General features: G+C 40.2%; 1 protein-coding gene across 5 annotated transcripts in view; it reads right to left on the bottom strand.

Moving 5' to 3' along the window:
• CCSER1 (coiled-coil serine rich protein 1) overlaps positions 1-18,825 on the bottom strand; it is a 1,076,341-nt gene that overhangs the window by 785,727 nt on the left and 271,789 nt on the right. For all 5 annotated transcript variants that reach the window (XM_074950590.1, XM_074950591.1, XM_074950592.1 and 2 more), the window contains exon 5: positions 16,258-16,378. In XM_074950590.1, the coding sequence (XP_074806691.1) occupies positions 16,258-16,378 (121 nt within the window). The remainder of the gene's footprint in view (positions 1-16,257; positions 16,379-18,825) is intronic.

The raw sequence follows: 18,825 nt of genomic DNA, 5'->3' as shown, positions 1-18,825 counted from the left end.
AGCAGTGGTATTTGAAGATGTCTGAGTTAGCAGCCAAAGAAAAATAGCTTGTTGCTGTAGAGAGCAATTATATGAACACATAGAAGTCTGGACCCTGTTTCCATATACATTTGGATAAAAGCAAAATATTGAGATGGCTCCAAGAATGCTATATGTCTATTCCACCTAACCCCTGCTCCCTTTCTCTCCCGCTCCAGTCCCCTCCCTCACTCCCTCATCTGCCAATTCATGTATGTCTTCTATTCTATGAGTTGCCCCCACCCTAACATGTTATGTGTATGTAATATTGTCTAGTTTTGTATTGTCTCATCTAGCAGCTTTGACAAATTGAAAAAGTATAACACTGAATAATTCACTGTCTGTTCTTATTGAGAATCAAACCAATAATTAATTGCAAAATAAGCCAGTGCATGTCAAAAATAGTGCATCAGCAATTTTATCACAAGTTAATCTATATGGACATTGCCCAAGCCCAGGATCTGTACCTTGATCCTAAGGCTGAGCACTGTACCCCTACAGCCCCGAAGCCAGATTTACAATGGTGCTCAGTGTCACCCAGCTCAGCAGTTTCATGCACAAATCTCTAGATACTGTGGTGCCTAGCTGCAGTCTCATACCTGAACCAGGTGCTCCTTAAGCACCTGCCTTCCTATGCTTATGTGGCACCTAATTACCCTTAAAAACTGTCAAAAGCATCTAAATGATGTACTTGCGAACCTAACTGCATCTTTAAGTGGCTAAACATATGTGTATTTCTGGCCCCAGGTCTCTGGCCCTCCCTATGTTGTTGGGAACTGGTCTCATTGGTGATCTTGAAGTGCTTCCTCTGTTCATCTCTCTCTCTGTTGAATATGGGCAGTATCTGGAGCAGAAAGATGATTGAAGCAAGTGAATATAGCTCCCAATACCATAAGAGGGGAATCAGAGAGCAAAATCACTACCAGGTCAGAAAATAAAGAAAGGGCAGGAACAAGAGAAAGGGGGTAAACCAATATTAGTCTAATTTAGGGAAAAAATAATGTTCCCAGACTGAGACCAAGCATGGAAAATTGCTTCCTGAAAGACAGGTTTTTGCTACACTTGTGGCCAAGAACTGAGTGACACTATAATGCTGGACATGTATTTAAACTAAGAGATGTGAATGGAACAGAAAAATGTTTTACTGCTGCTCTGGGCAAAGCTGAGCTGTTTATTTTTCAAATGTGAGACTGTGATTTCGTGATCAGGTTTTTATTCCAATGGCTTTATTTTTAGATAGGAAATAAATGGATCTTGAGTCAGATATTTTGTCCATTATTCACTGGTGCAGCAGAGTAACAGCTGCATTCTGTCTAGTTTAGCGTACAGACCAAGTCAACACTTGCCACGATATCCACCAGAGAGCTTTTTATTTGTAGAAATGTATCGGGCCATATCCTCAGACAGTGTAAATCAGCATAGCTCTTTTAACTTCAGTGGATCTGTGCTAATTTACATCAGCCGAGGACCTGGCCCATTATATTGTAGGATCACTGCCTAATCTTTTATTTTTCATAGTTTTCTGAATTAAATAAGACTTAGCTATCCAGCAAACTGACTCTCTGCACTAGCTTTATTTGGAAAAATAAAACAATTCCTGACTTCTTTGTCTAAAGTATTGGAAATAGCCCACTGTTCTTGCTTTCACTACACTTGAATCCAAATTAACCTTGGTAAAATGTAGCCCCTTAGTTAAATGTTCCATTTTCAATGTCTCTCTATGGGCTAGTTTTAGGATTAGTCCTAAGTACAGTCCTGTAAAGGCAGCCTTTCTTACCTGTGGGGCACACAGCATTTTACACAATAATCTGCATTTTGAGGATCAAAAAATGCACGTTTTGTCCTGGAAACCCACTGAATTGCCAAAGGTATTTAAAATCTCACAAACTGTATTAGTAGATCCCATGGGATCTTTACCTTAAGCAAGGGGCTGCAGCAAATGCGAAGGATTAGCAGGAGTGAGAAAATTCTGCAGAGCCTATTTTCTTTTCTAGGTACAACTTTCCCAAGACACCTGCTCTAAGAGAGCCGTGATCTAATGGCATGTGTATCACAAAAGTATGCCATTTGTTTTGGAGTTGTTTGTGCAAAATCATATTGTAGCAAATCCTGCCTCCATTTGCATGGTGCTGGAAGGCACAATATTTTTAAAAACAGTGGAATCATCACAGTTTTCATGCTCGGAATAAGCAGGACACAAGGTTTATGAATGACTCCGCATGTCATGATGTGGTATAATTTGTCCAGAGATGCATGGAGGAGAGTTACAGAGGGTCAGATAAGGGGCCTGGACAATGGCTTTGCAACTGCACAGGTAAAAAAAAAAAAACATACACCTATAAGGAATAAAGTTCACCCCACCTGTAGATCACAAATTTGCTGATTTGGTGATCCAGATTCCAGCCAAAATTCTCTGCTGGTGCAACTCCATGGAAGTTAATGGACTCTGAGGTCAGCAGAGTTATGCCAGGAGAGAATTTGACCCTATGTGCCTGAGACTTCCCTCCACAGGCACTTCTCAGAAGTTAATTGACCTCTGAAACATTGTCATCAATGAATGAAGTAAGTACACTAATGAAATAAGGCATCTTTGGGCCCAGAGTTGTTTAAACAGCAGCTGTGGAGGAAAGGAACAATGCTGAACTGTATCATTTGTCAGATGTCTCATCTACAATACAAAGTTTTGCCAGAATAGCTACGTCTACTGGGGGTGGGAGGAGGGGTTTGATGGCGAGAAATCGCACAAACCATGCTGGACCAAAGCCCTTTTGCGGTGATACTAACAAAATACTACTTCTGGTAGTATAACTTGTCGTTAAGGGAGGTGCCAGAAAAATAACTCCTTTTGCCTATATAAGCTGTGTGTCCACTAGGGAGCTTTGCCAGAATAGCTACAGCAGTAGAGCTATGCTAACAAAATATGTGCAGTGTAGGCAAGCCCAGAGGCATGGCCTGGTGGTCTGAATCCAAGCTTCAGAGTTTGGGGCAATTAAATTCTTATCACAACCATAGAAGACAGTGGAAATCTGCCCACGAAGACCATGGGAAATGCCATTTCACAGCCTTTTGGAAGGGGAAAGCCAAACAAAATTACCACATCACCACCACCACCACCACCAATCATAAGAAAAAAGAATAATCTGACTGGCCACCACAAAGTGGATGAAACCACACTCTTTATCATTACATCTTTAACAAATATCCCATCCACCACAATCTTTCCACTGCTAAGAGGACAGCTATACAGTCCCTGAAATCGAACCACCAGACAGGGATCAAACTAGCTGACAAAGTCCTCAAAGCCCTCAAGAATACTTTAATGAGGCCAACCAACAACTCTCCGACACCAACTACTGTAAAGAACTCAAAGAAGATCCCTACCACAATTTACCCAGGAATTTAAGGACATCATCAAATAATTCCCCAAACCACTCCAAGAGAAAATCTACAAACTCATCCCACATGAACCCACCCAGGGACCTTCTAACATGCTTCCTAATATAGACAAACAAGGGAACTGAAGGAGTACTGGAACTCATATAAACCATCCTTAAAACACGGCACAAAGGCCCAGCTTTCTGCAGGACACAACTGACTTCCTTCACAAATTCTGCAACATTAACAAACTCCCTCCAAACACCATCCATGTTCCCACGGATGTCACCTCCCTATACATCAACATCCCTCACAGTGATGGCATAACTGCCTGCTTCACATATTTACAAGGCAATGGAGAACCCTCAGATATCCACCCCGAACACATTGCCAAACTCATCCATTTCATCCTCAACTATAACAGTTTTACATTCAACAACAAACTCTTTGTCCAAACCATGGCAATAGCTGTGGGTACATAGGCGCTGACTCCGTGGGTGCTCCAGGGCTGGAGCACCCATGGAAAAAAGTGAGTGGGTGGTTAGCACCCACTGGCAGCCAGCTCCCCGCTCCACCCCAGTGTCTCATATCCACCGGCAACCTAGCCAATCAACTCCTCCCCCACCGTGATCAGCTGTTGCATGGCGTTTGGGGAAGGGGGTAAAACTGGGCTGTAAGAGGCACGGCGGGGGTGGAGTGGGAGCATGAAGTGGTAGGGATGGGACTTGGGAGAAGGGGTGGGGCAGGGGCAGGGCCTGGGGCAGAGCCAGGCTGGGGGCTGGGGAGAAGGGTTGGGGGGGGTGGCGCCTGGGGCAGAGCATGGGTTTGAGCACCCCTGGGGTGTCTAGTGCCTGTGCATGGGTACCAGGATGGATCTCTAATAGAAGAACATCTTTATGGGCCACCTTGAAGAAGAATTTTTGGACAAATGTACCATGAAACCAATGACACACCTGATGATATTTTCATCCTCTGGACAGACAGCTTAAAATTCCTCACAGATTTCCACCACCAATCCATTAAACTCTCTCTGGAACACTCCCACACTAGCATCAATCAGCTTCAACAATGGAACCCTAGAGACAACTACATACAAGAAACCCATGAATCAACATACCTACTATCATAGATCCACTAACCACACAATACTCACCAAGAAATCTGTTATCTACAGTCAAGCGCTCAGGTACCACAGAATATGCGCCGAAGAGCAAGTCTGGGATATAGACTTTAACACACTCAAACCACCTTCACCAAACAAGGACACACCATCGGAAAAGTAGATCACGTCCTGGAATGGGCCACCCAAATACTCCAAGAGAACCTGGTTCAATAGAGAAATAAACCCCCCTCCAAGCGCACACCCCTAGTTGTCCACTACCACCCCACACTGGAACCTGTATGGGGTATCAAACAACACAACCCATACCCAATGGGGGCCATATCCTGAAAGAAATCTTTCCTGAATCCCCTCTGCTGGCTTTCAAACAACCTCCCAGCCTCTCCACACTCATCATGAGAAGGACGATCACCACAGACTAGGACATACCAACTCGAAGTGACACCCGACCCTGCCAGAACAACAGATGCAAAACCTGCGGACATATCTCCACTGCTACAATGATCAATACACCTTTCAAAATCCACAGATCCTACACATGCCTATCAAAACATGTGGTGTACCTCATCCAGTGTATTAAGTGCCCCAATAACTACTACTTTCAAAAGATGAGCCTGGAAGCTTAAATTTCTAACTTTGCTAGACACTGAAAATCATGGACTGAACAGAGACACTGAATTTATGGATTGTTACAACAAGCTATAACAAACCCCCATCTACTCCCCTCCCACTTCTTTGCTCTCTCTGACTGAAGGGGTATTAACAAGTCACTTCACCTTGAACGGTCCCCTGAAATGTGTGTTAACTACTTATGCTAAATGACCTGTTCCATCTTGTATTTAGCTGTGACACTCTGAGTAAGTTTCCCAGACCTGCAGAAGAGCTCTGTGTAAGCTCAAAAGCTTGTTTCTCTCACCAAATAAAGCTGCTCCAATAAAAGATATTACCTCACCCACCTTGTCTTCTCAATGGATCCGTCTGTTTATTAGATACTATTTAGACACTTTTGTTCAGTTCATTAGATCAGATCATTCTTGTGTGATACAAATTATTCCTTGAAAGGCAATACCTACTTGCCTTCTTGGTTTAAATACTGACAACACCGAAGAAACCACATTCTGATGTGGGCACTGTAAAATTTCTGTACTGAAAAATGTTTCTGTCATCTCCAGAGTGGTTCTATACCACATACTATATATTATATTGCACAAAATGAGAAAATGGGCATTCAGACCACAAAAACGATTGATTATATAGATAAACTGTCCTAGCAAAAATAATAATATTCAAAGATCAATCTTCAGTAACATAGTTTTAAATTAAACCAACTTATTTTTGGTGTTCTCTTGTACCTAAAGAGAGGAAATGGTTTTACGACTCGGAATATATTAATATTTATTCAATTCTTCCATATTACACTGCAGTAAAGCTTAACAGTTCTTTTTAAATGACATCCCCACCACCACAATATCACAAAAAGTGAAGTTTAAGAACAAGAAAACTACCAGAAAAGGTTTTTCAAGAAATAATTGCTTAGAAGACTTAGCTCTCTTGAGCCTAATTCTGGACGTGGTAACTGACTTTTATTATTACAGAAAATATAGTTCCTCCTATACAAAATTCTGTGTAGGAAGTCAAAAACCCTAATGGAGTACCAATTCAAGTAATGAGCATATTAAGAATGCCCAAATCATCATTACACTAAGGTCATACATCAAATGAAAGGTATTATTTGCAAATCTATCAGAAATTACCTTCCCAATCACACCTACCATGACCTTCAGCTTCTAATAGTCTAGAAGGCATTTGCATCTGATCATTCATAGAAACATTAAGCAAATTATATTCCAAGTTGTTCACTGTAAATCGAACCCATATGCTTTAAATAAAATTGCATACAAAATTCTAACTCCTGACAAAGCACCTTTAAATAATTTTAGGAGAAATTCTATGAGTCCTTTACTGTTTATGAACTGGATTTGCAACCCAAGCAACCTCTGAAACCTGTCTAAAGGCAATGCCATTTTACAGCAATAGTAAGCAACTGTGAGATGATAAACATTCTTTTGTGGTACATGATGGAAATTATACAGGAAATTGAAACAGTTCAATCATCTTTCATTGGGTTGTCCTAACCAGTCTGAAACTACTCATCTTTTCAAGTTACAAAGAGGGGCCTTCTAGGATGAACTGTCAAACTAGATGCAAATCTTGCAACAGGATTCCATGGCCTGACAAGCTTACTGCACTGGAGACCAAAGTTCATGTCAGCTAAAATAACACTGTTGCTTTTGGAGACGGGTTTCTCTCCAGAGATTTTTAAAAAATCAAAATGCAAAGATGTCAAGAGATCTCTGGTCAAATATAATTAACTTCCTTAAAGTTATGCCTATTCTGTGCACGAAAATAAGCTAGCAGTAGCCATTCTTTCTTCGAAATAAGCTCCATGGGGAAGGTTCTAACAGTCAACAAGGACTCCTTTCTTCAACTTTAATGGCCACATTTTGACAATTTGAGGTTCACATGCAAAAAATTGCTTCCACATTTGTGTGTATGGAACCCACGCACCTTCTGGATGTGGTGTTCTGTCCCATCTAATGGCACCGAGACCACTTAAAGAGAGAGATAAAATGAGTCTGCTCTACAACCTTCGCTAAGAGGCAGTTGGCTTTTAGCTCATGTGGTAGAGGCTCATGCACTAAGTTCCAAAGATCCTCGGTTCGATCCTGCCTGCCGACGACCGGGGTCTGTCAGCTTTACACATACATTTACTGCTCCTACTAAGGACACAGTATATGCGCAACCAACTTCTTAGCTGCCAAACTGGGTATCTGCACAAGCAAATTCCTAGTTTGCACACAGACTTGCACAAAGGCCTCAATTCAGAGGAGTATTTAGGTATGTTCTTAACTTTCCGTAAGTAAGCAGTCCTACTGACTCCAGTGGAACTACACACAAACATATAACTTTAAGCATGTAAAAGTCACTTGCTGCATCAGAGCCTAAATGCACTGAAGACATTAATCAACCCAAGTAACCAATAAAAACCCTTATGAGGTTATTCAAAGCTCTCTTGTTACTGCCACATACAAATTTAACATCATCATCATGAAAGGGCCATAAAATTGATATGCCATTTAGTTTGTGGAAAAAAACGCAGCCTTCACTCTTAGGTTGGTTGCAGCAAGTCAGAGACAGTCTTTATTCTCAAGCAATTGCAAGGAGGAGAGAATTCACACTGACAGGGATTCACCCTGTCCAGGCAGGTCTCTCAAAAGATAAACAATTAGGGCAAACATTTATAACTTTTGTTACATACAGTAATGATCAACAGCTGCATTTTGTTTATACATATTCCTTCCTGATACCTTATTTTTCTCAGCAATTTCTGCTATAGTCTACATTTCATTCTTATCTTACACAAGGTCAAACAACATCTCTTACAGTTCTTTCCCACTCGCTTCCCAGTCACCGAGGCCCTGCTTTAAGTCTCATGTTAGGACGGTTAGAGTTAGCCTGACTCCTGCTCATTTCAGAGAAAACTAAGAGGCCTGCATCCAAATTCCCTTTATCCCTTTTTCCACTTCCACAAGTTCCAGCCACTTGTTATTCAGGACAACACACTAATTCTCTTTGATTATAAACAGGTTTTAACTAAGGCCCAAATATGCAACTGTCAAAAAAAAATCAGCATTTTAATTCTTGGTTACCATCTTAAAAGGTTCTAAAGCAATCTGTTTATTTATGAACTGGTAAATTTTCAGCTAAATGAATCCTTGCTGTCTTTATCCTCATTATAGTTTGAGAGCTTAAGATTATATGTGATCTTCTATTTGTTTACTTTAAAAAAAATTGTATTAGTCCAATATTTTTTTCCATAGAAATGTCGTCCTTTAAAAAAGGATCACCTTTGCCCCCAATTAAACAAAGTACTTAAGCACAGGCTTAAAAACAAGTCACATGAGAATACTCATGTGCTTAAAGTTAAGCACGTGCTTCAGTACTTTGCCAAATCAAGGCTTTTGTTTCTATATCCTGGCACTTTCTCATATATTGGTAACTTGTGAATGGATTTCCTCACTGTTTGCATTTAGCAGCAGAATACTGACCCAGTGCACCTGAGGGACATTTCTTACAGCACTGTCCATAGGTGATAGCGTGAGCTTTCAATTGATCGTATGGTCATAGACGTTTAAAGAAAAGTTATTTTTAAAGCATAACTGAAATATTCCAAGTCTAGCTTTCCCTCCCACACCATTTGTTAGACACTTGCAGTGAAAGGGAGGATTCCTCATATCACGATTCTATCTCTGCACCTTCTTGACTTTGATTTTAAAGGATTCAGACTATCTTCAGCATTTCCTACCCAGATAAAAGATTTTTTAGAGTAAGTGTTATCATCTGTGTCAATTCAAGAGAGACTGGCTGAACTATCACCATAGCAACACAAAGAGGCCTTGAAAATTTGCACTGAATGTCAAAACATCATTTTTAAAAAAATGTTTTTTTTAACTACAGATTTAAACAATGAATCCGTGGTATGTTTTTGACCAAATGGGTTTACAAATCTGGGAGGGAGGGGTAGGAGAGGGTTGGGGACCACCTACTTTCATTCCAATTCTTAACTTTTGCTGAGAAAAAAAAAACCTTTGCTGCACTGCACAGTGTGCTGTGGAGAAGGCGGGAAAAGGACTCAGAGAGAGTATCTTCTTATTACTCACTTAACACTGATTCCATGCTTCATCAAGGACAGAACATAGGAGAAGTCACAGCCTTTACCCTAAGGAGATGATAACTTACTCCCCTACCAAATGCATCTGGCACAGGAGCAGAGCAATTCTTGGCACTCTCCCAGCCTCAAGACAGCATAGTTAGATGGCCAGAGAGCCTTAAAGCCTTCAGCCCAACTCTATAACTGTGATTAGTACCATGTAATAGGGATTCTTCTTCTCGGTGAAGCAGAGGATATCACCCCCAGAACTTTCTGAGCAATGACTCCTTATTGCCAGCAAGAAGCCACCTAGGAGCCTGTGCTCAGCTGCTGCCACTCTCTAACCAAGTTCTTAACAAATGCACTTTTAGTGAGGGAAGGATTTTGCCTACTGCGTGCAACTCAAATATGATCTAATAATTCCCCAGATGTGCTTAATGAACAGCTTTCTAATTAAATATTTATGAGCTCCTCCAAAACAAAAATCTTGTGGGGGTGGGAAGGAGATAAAATTGGTCTTTTTATTCCCCCTAGTCCCACTATATGTCAGCTTAGGAGCTCTTCAAACGTTTTTGAACTTTCTGCTACCTTTTCTGGCATGTTCATTTGCTGCTTACAGTAATTAAGATAAACAAATACCATATATTATTTTAAAAAGTTAAGCACTTTTGTTCCTAAGACATAACAACAAGGTTAATCAAACATTAGGCAGTTCAAACTAAAGGCCTATTCTTGTTTTGTGTTTCCAGTCTGCATAGACTCTATGTCCTGAAGATGCTACACGCAGCTTGACTATGGGCCAGATTGACATGTCAGGTCACATAATATAAGTATCTGTCAACTAGTAACTGTTAATATTATAAGCCCTTATCATAGTTGACAACTACGATAGGGACCAAACCAGCAGACAAAGGGGAAGCTATCTGGTTGTTGGATTTCTGGGACACTATAGCTGTCCTCTCAGTGGTGGTGAGTGTGTGATGTTTGTTAAGGATTTCAGTGTTTTTTTTTCCCCTGAAGCAATCAATGTAATGATAAAGTGTATGATTTTATCTGCTGTAGGTCATCGAGTTAGAAGATTCTTTTTTCTTTTGACTTTTGGTGGGGATAGACATGTTTGTTGTGAGTGGTGTTGTCTTTGTTGTGAAAGAATTCTTCGAGATGGTGAAAGAATTCTCCTTGTTCTCCACATGTTGGTATGATATCAGGTTCTATGGTGGGGCAGAAGTTCAGTCCCTTGGAGAGTACAGATAACTCAGCTCCAGTTATATGGGTAACCTTGATGAGTTGAAGATGTTGTGGGTATCGGGTAGTGTCCATGTGGTGGGTCCTGGTGTCATGGTTTCACCCAGAGGTAGTGTGGGTTGTGGAGTTGCTTTAGTTAGTTCCACTTTTTGTTTTTGTGTTGGATGGCTGTCATGAGGTTGTTTTGTTTTGTTTTTTTTTGTAATTTGGGGTTTCTTGAATGATTTCCAGGTAGGTTTCCTGATTTTTTTCCTTCAAGTGTGTTGGAGTATGTAATGATTTCTTGTTTGAGCTAGTCCCTTCTGGAATATGTGAGGTGCAGGAGGTGGTTCTGCATATTTGAAGCTGTAGGTTGTGGCCAGAAGGATCTAGATGGTGAGTCCTCTGTGGATGGTATTTTGTTTCTTCTATTTCCTCAGGACACAGATGACATGGTTAAGTTTTGCCTCCTTTTTCTTCATGTTGTGGAGTTTCCATTTTACACAGTAAAATTCAGTATCTTCCATTGTTTGCGGTGTTGTTGCAGCTGTGTAGATCCCAGGATATTAGAAAGACAAGGTAGATGAGGTAATATCTTTTATTGGACCAACTTCTGTGGGTGAAAATACATGCTTTTGAGCTTACACAGCAGTCTTCAGGATCTGTGAAAAGAACTGAGTGTCACAGCTAAACACAAAGTGGAACAGATTGTTTAGGATAAGGAGTTAACACATATTGTAAGAGACCATTCAAGGATCATCCACATGTACTTACACAGATCCGGTAATCACCCCAAACACACCAAGAACTTTCTTGTCTACAATCAGGCACTCAGATACCACAGAACATGATCCAAGGAAAAAGTCTGAGATACATACCTTAGCATACTTAAAACCACCTTCACCAAACAAGGACACTCCATCCAAGAAGTAAATTGCATCATGAAATGACCCACCCAAATACCTTGAATGAACCTGCTTCAATACAGAAAAAACAACAACCTCCAACTGCAACCCCCTAGATACCACCTACCACCCACACTGGAACCCTTATAAGGTATCATTAAACCCCATATTCTTTCCTGAACCCCCTCTTCTAGCCTTCAAACAGCTCACCAAGCTCATCATTAGAAGCAAGTTCCCCACAGATCAGGACACACCAACTGAAGCTGGCACCAGACCCTGCCAGAACAACAGATGCAAAACCTGAAGAAATATCTCCACTGTTCAAATGATAAATAACCCCCACAACACACCTTTCAAGATCCATGGGTCCTACACATGCCTATCACAACTTGTGGTGCACCTCATCCAGTGCACTAAATGTCCTAACAACAACTATTTGGGTGAAAGAAGACCATCACTACCCTCTCGAATGAACTCACACAGAAAAATGATGAAAGACAAAAATCACCTGTGGGCAAACCCTTTTCACAGAATGATCACTTCATATCTGACCTCTCAGTCCTTGTCCTCAAAGGAAGACTGCACATCATCTTAAAATCATTAGTCTGGGAGCTTAAATTCATAACTTTGTGAGATACTACAAATCGTGGACTGAATAGAGACCCTGGATTTATGGCCCATTACAACAATCCATAACCCACTAATTCCCTCTTTTGTCCTATGACAGCAGGGGTGTTAACTGCTCACTTCACTTTGAATGGTCTCTTACAATATGTGTTAACTCCTTATGCTGAGCAATTTGGTCAACCTTGTATTTAGCTGTGACACTCTGAGTGCCTTTCCCGGACTTGAAGAAGAGCTCCATGTAAGCCCAAAATCATGTCTCTTTCACCAACAGAAGTTGGTCCAATAAAAGATATTAGCCTACCCATCTTGTCTCATTTATATTATTACACATTTTACTTGGTACTTATAAATACAGAGCATCCATTCCTAGCCTTAAAAACATGTAGCATACTTTCCCATTAAGTATGTTCACCTTATGGTCTTCTCAACAAGGCCATTTTTATAGTCGCATTTGCACCTGTCATACCACACTACTGCCTCGGATTATTATTGAGGAACACACCCTCTTTCAACAGTACTTGGTTATTTATTTCAATTTTATTTACACCTATACACACCCAAAACATTTTCAGAAAGACATAGAAAGTGTGCACCCAAGATGCTGTTAAATAGACTAACTCCTACATTCTATTCAGAAAACATCATCTATAGTTTAGTAATCCCAGATTTTACAATCTAAAGCCTTGAATCTGCAAACTGCTCCATATAAATAGAATCATTCAGCCATGCAGAGTTGCAATGAAGAAGTCAGTGTGGTTCTGTATGGTGACAGGAGCCTGACAATGCAAAACCAATTTGCAGGCTTGGCATCTAAGAGGGACACAAACAGAAGACACAATGGGATATCCAGATGCAGGAACACATTATTGGGTTTGGGTTTTTCCCCCAATTCTAAATTCTCTATTAGTGACCCTCATAGAAGAAGAAAATTTTAAAGGAGATGTTGAATGAAAAGAGGGTTGTAGCCTCATGAATGGCGATGGAAATGATGTTTGTGTAGATGATAGAGTGAAAAAAATGTATGGAGACAGGAGAAAGAAATGAAAGGAGCATTAAGAATGGTGCTCCACAACGCTCAGCCTTTACACCTTAATCCTCCTAGTAAATTGTAGCCTTGTATTTTATTTCAAGTGAACTTAGCAATGCTGTATTACACCACCATGGGTTCGGCTCTGGTGGCTACAGTTTCAAGCTCAACAAAGTGAAAGCCACTTTTGATACCTGCTTCAGATTCAGAGCATCTAGGAACACACAAAGACCAAGGATAGTGACCACACACACATTCAAAAGTACAAGATCTAGGCCATGTCCACACAAGCAAAAACACACCCCTGAGTGACAGAAGTTTTGCCAGGATAAGCGCTCGTGCACACAGCATTATGTCGGTGGGAGATGCTTGCCCGCTAACATAGCTACTGCCACTCACTGAGCTGGTATTGAGTTGGTATGTCGACGGTAGACTCTCTCCCATTGGCAGGATGTGGCTACACGAGCACGCTTACAGCAACAGAGCTGTATCAGTACTGCTGTGCCACTGTACGCTTCTAAATATAGACACGGCTCTCATCTGTTTTACAAGTTTTATTAAAGTTACAATTAAGGTTATGATTACCCATGCATACAAAAATCCTCTAAAGACCTATGCACAAGTTACAAATATAGTTATACTACATCCTTAACAATATTCTTAGGGTCTGATGGATGCCTTGCCAATTAATCATCGGTAGAGGGATGATTCCTGCTAGTTTTCCCCTAAATAATTAATTTTATCTAATTTGAGAGCCCTCCTTTATCTTATGATTCTGACTACTCCAACATTCTGTGCATGTGCATGGAGGTGTCCATCCTCTTTTTCCTCATTTGTATTGTGCTCCCCAAGAATATTGGGGCACTCCATTTTCCACAGGTTGTTTGTGGTTCCTTTTATTCTCATTAGCAGTTACACAGATCGTCATGTTTTTCTAACACATGCCCTATCCGCAGGGTGCACTATCGGGTATCTTGTAATAAAAAATTAATCTTGCCTTTAATTTTTCACAATACCACTCATTGGCACATCTTTTCTCATAATTTTGTGGCATAGGCTCATTCTTTCATCACTTATGTCAAAGATTTCTTAAATCTATGGCCTAGTATTGCTAAACTGACATTTTACAGGCCTCAGCTTGTAGGCTTTGCGATTCAGACCGAGTTACTTAGATACCTAATTCACACTTACGTCTAAATACTAATCAGTCTCATACTTCTATAATCCTACAACTTAAATCTATTTCACATACAATGATTATATATGACATGACATGTTAGTTAATCGTAACATCACACAATAAATGAATGATAAAATTAAGTAATTGGCTCCAAAGTGCTTCGAAAATTTCAAGATAATTTACTGAAATCTTAATCAAAGATGTGCTCAGCAGTTCTGGAGAGGTGTTTCACTCCTTCCCCCCAGTATAGTTTGGTAGATGTATTAGTACAAATATACTAATAAAAAGTGATAGTATTTGCTTTCGATTCATGTGGATATATTCAAATATGTTTCAGCAATCACAGTGCAAGAGGTGCACATTTTGAAGTATGCAAACCTCTACAATATCAGAGGTCAGAGCTTGTTACGGAAACCTCTGTGTGCATGAGACCAGAGAAATTTATACGATTGCCAGGGGTGCTTTTGAAAATATTGCCAGTGTGTTTTGAAGGGTAAAAAAACCAGACTTGCTAATATCAATTAGGTGAAAGAAAAAGTCAACCAGGAAGCATCATTCACTCCTTGAGCACATACAGAAATTGCCTTAGACCAAAACCACAAGACATTACAAAGGTGAAACTGCGGATCAAATTTGTATGGGAGAAGGTAGATCAAAGAACAAACAAAGGTTTGCCTGTCAGTGGAGAGAGAATACAAATTACTGTAGTGTTTCAGCCTGAATACTCTAGATCCCAGTCCAAAACTTTGAGTGCTAAAACCTTCTTCAAATACTTTGTATTCAGAGAGGTACAGAAGGATATGATGCAGAATCATGGTCCTAAAATACTACGACACACTATATAAAAATATGTTCCAATATTTGACTGAATGTAATAATAGCAAAAGTAATGCCTATGATATAGCTAATCATTGAATTATAGATAGATTCACAACAAATGACTTATCTCAAAAGTGGAATACATATTACAGTTGGATACAGGCCTGAGCCACGGAGCTCAGATCTTGATCTGGATTCTCTGTAGGTTAGAACGAATGGGGATGGACAGACTTCAGATCTGGTGTCGTGAGTCAGATCTGTTACTCCTTGCGATAAAATAGAAAGAGTGCAGATATTTCTAAGTTTGATCCTGACTTACCACATTTGAATCTAGGTTGAGGACCTGATTTCTAACTTCTTAACCTTTCAAAGTTCGTTAGTGTTCAGACTAAGGTTTTGTGGAAATAGAATTTCTGATAATAAATATCCAAAATTAAGTTTCCTTACCATCTGCTGAACTGAAGACAAGGACTTTAATGCAGCCCAAAGATCTATCCTTGAGTAATGATGGTTGATATTATAGAATCCTAAATTATCTTTAAAATTACCTGGTGCATTTTAAAATGTATAGCCTCCAATTTTAACTGCAGTGCTTAGTCACTACACAAAGCATTTTCTTCTTTTCATGAAAAATGTGTCTTTTCCATTCTCCAAGGACTCAATTGTTCAGGAACAACCATCCTGCCTGGTATTGCAAGATAAATGCTCCTACCCATGCTGTGGTTATGTTTCTCATCCATAGCAGTGGTGCAAGATATCAAACAACAATGTGTTTAATTTAATAGGATTTACTTGGAAGCCCACTACTACACTCCTGAAGTTGCCATCATACCTTACATCAAAGCAGTAAAACAGTCACTGAAAAATACTGAAATATAGAAATAGAGCAAAGCTTTTAGGAACGAATGGTCTTTATACTATCAATTACTGAACAGAAAGATTATGCAAGTATTAAGAATTATTTATATAGAAATAAAGAACGATAATAAAACTCTTTAAAAATCTATTTCCTGGGATATGAATATCCATTGCCTACCTCACACTGAAGAACCACCTGATTACCACAACCACAGGAAGGTGTTTACTGTTAAGCAAAAGAAATCTACCCAGCCTCAGGCCAATTTCTGCCCTCAGCTATATAATCAGAAATCTTGGTGAAGTGGAAAGGAATTGCTCATGCGTATCTAAGGGCACAATTTGGTTTTGCTGCTTAAATTGCAATGGAAAGGAATATTTTAACAATTCACTCACCGTTTGGCCACCTCAGGCATTTTTGGCTCTTCTTTTTTCTTTGCTTCCCCGGGTGGTTCTATAGGGGTCAGTACTACGGCAGCACAGGAGACTATGGACTGATATGAATCTTCCCGGCAAACTGTGAAGATAAAATATTTTGAGTATTACAAAGCACACTCAATGTCAATTTAAAATTATATATATATATATATATATATATATATATATATATATATATATATATTTGTCAAGACTTTCACAAGATGATGAGAAAAAAAACAAATAATTTATCAAACTCTGATTGCCATAACATTTTCACAATAACTGTAGGCCAGGTTTTGTCATCTTAATGCATTCAAATAGCATTTTCTTCTTGACAAAAGCCCTAAATATTTCAGTACGATTACTTGTGTGCAAGGTGCAACTTCAGAGTGGCAGAATCTGACCCTGGATTTTTTTAATATTTGTCATGTCAAAAGTGATGGAAGAAGCAAGACTTAGATAAAACGGCACACTCATACAAACCTCCCCTTTTCAAAACTTCACACCAAACAAGAAAACGACTCTTTTTTGCGGGTAGAGATTTGAGAAAGTTTGGTTAGTTATTTGCATGTAACCTCCATGGATTTTAATTTTATTCATTATCTATATTATGGTAGTGCCTACCAGAGCCTGATGGTGACAGGAAACTTTCAAACGTATCGTAAAACAGGATAGACCCAGCCCTGCCCTGAAGACCTAACAGTCTAAGCAGACAAACAAATGGTGACGGGGAAAAAGGAGCTCAAGTGACTCGCCAAGGATGATACAGCAAGGCAATTACAAAGCCCAGAATAGACCAGGTTTTTGTCCTGATCTACTGGACCATGCTGTTTGTCAATTGTTTCTTAATAGGGATTGCTCAAATATTCCAGTGCAGGATGAGGCCACCCAGACTGTATTTAAAATGGGAAGCATGCCAATTTACCTGATCTGAGGATCTTGCCAATGACCGCCAACAAAAGAAGTCTGTACAATAAATGGCCTCTTACTAAGATACTAAATTATAATTGTTTCAAAAATGATCAGATCTAATACGTGAGAGTCACTGGTAATTTAGTACTAAAGCGGTCACCACACACTGCAACACATTGAGGAAGATATAGATTTCCTTTACAGCCAAGGTCTACATTTATGAGCTGAAAAAAAGGTGGAAGTATCTGGTGTATTGTACAAAGTGCAGCAGCTTCTTATAGAATAGCTACATAATTGTGAAATATATCATGCATGAGCAAGAAAGCACAGAACGAGGTGGCCCATTTTTTAGGCAATGAGTTACTTTCAGTGTTGTCTATAAAAAGAAAATATTAATGGATCAAGGATGACTGACAACAATCACTAAAAGCCCCTGCCGGGCCAGTTTGTTTACCTGCCGCATCCGCAGGTTCAGCCGATCGTGGCTCCCAGTGGCCGCGGTTCGCTGCTCCAGGCCAACGGGAGCTGCTGGAAGCGGTGTGCGCCAAGGGACTTACTGGCTGCCGCTTCCCGCAGCTCCCATTGGCCTGGAGCAGCGAACCACGGCCACTGGGAGCCGCAATCGGCAGAACCTGCGGACGCGGCAGGTAAACAAACTGGCCCAACCCGCCAGGGGCTTTCCCTGTACAAGCAGCAGAACAAGTTTGGGAACCACTGGTTTAGAGGAAAGGGTTATGGCAGGCTTAGAACCTAGAACTAATTGATATATATGGGCTTGATCCAGCACCCATTAAGTCTTTCCATTGAATGCAGCAGGTTTTGGATCAGGCCCTCCAGTACATCCTCGTGGGCTACCTAATTTATCTTCATTGCTGAGCTTCTCAGGAGTAATGGAGCAAAACTCTTGTGACCAACTTGCATGGAAACAGGCCACTGAGAAGATATTTATGATTCTATTGGTGAGATATGCCAATATTTTATTGTCTGTGAAAAGTTCTCTGACATTATGCTACCTGTTTATCAAGGATTCTCTCTTTGTTCTGACATTCTCATCATCTAGGTGCTACCACAGATTATTTTCTATATTGTTATTCAACATCAACTGTCCACTCTTGCTTTACAATATCCTCATGCAAAAGCCAAGACTGTTGTGAAATTCAGCATGTATTTAATCAAGTAACACATAATAGTCAATATTAAAAAGAATTATAAGGCATTGTGAGTGTGTTCCCAATAGAATAAATTCTTCATTTTAATGAACACATTTGCAATTAAACATGGGCTGGCCTCCACCTGAGCATCACCAAGTGGCCAAAGGTCATTCTACGGCATTCCAACTCTGTTTTCCTCCTCTTCAGAGCCCTTTAAGAACTGATTGTCCACACGTAGCTCAAACAAGCTCTCTCTTGGAGTCTACTTTATTGAATCCTCTGGTCCTCTAGGCTTTAAGGCCAGTTCATTGTCTGTCTGCCGATTAACAAAGCACAAGCTCAAGCAGTCTTTGCCCCAGCTGGCCGTCACAAGTCTCTTCCCTGCTCAGACAGGGTCTCCCCGAGGCCTCCCTGCCTGAAGAGCCTTCTCCCACTCTCTCCTGCTTCTTTAGCTTTTTCTCTGCTGATTCAGGACTTGCAG

Source organism: Natator depressus, chromosome 4, assembly GCF_965152275.1.
Source record: "Natator depressus isolate rNatDep1 chromosome 4, rNatDep2.hap1, whole genome shotgun sequence".
Classification (NCBI taxonomy): Eukaryota; Metazoa; Chordata; order Testudines; family Cheloniidae; genus Natator; species Natator depressus.
This window is presented reverse-complemented; position numbering and strand designations above follow the sequence as displayed.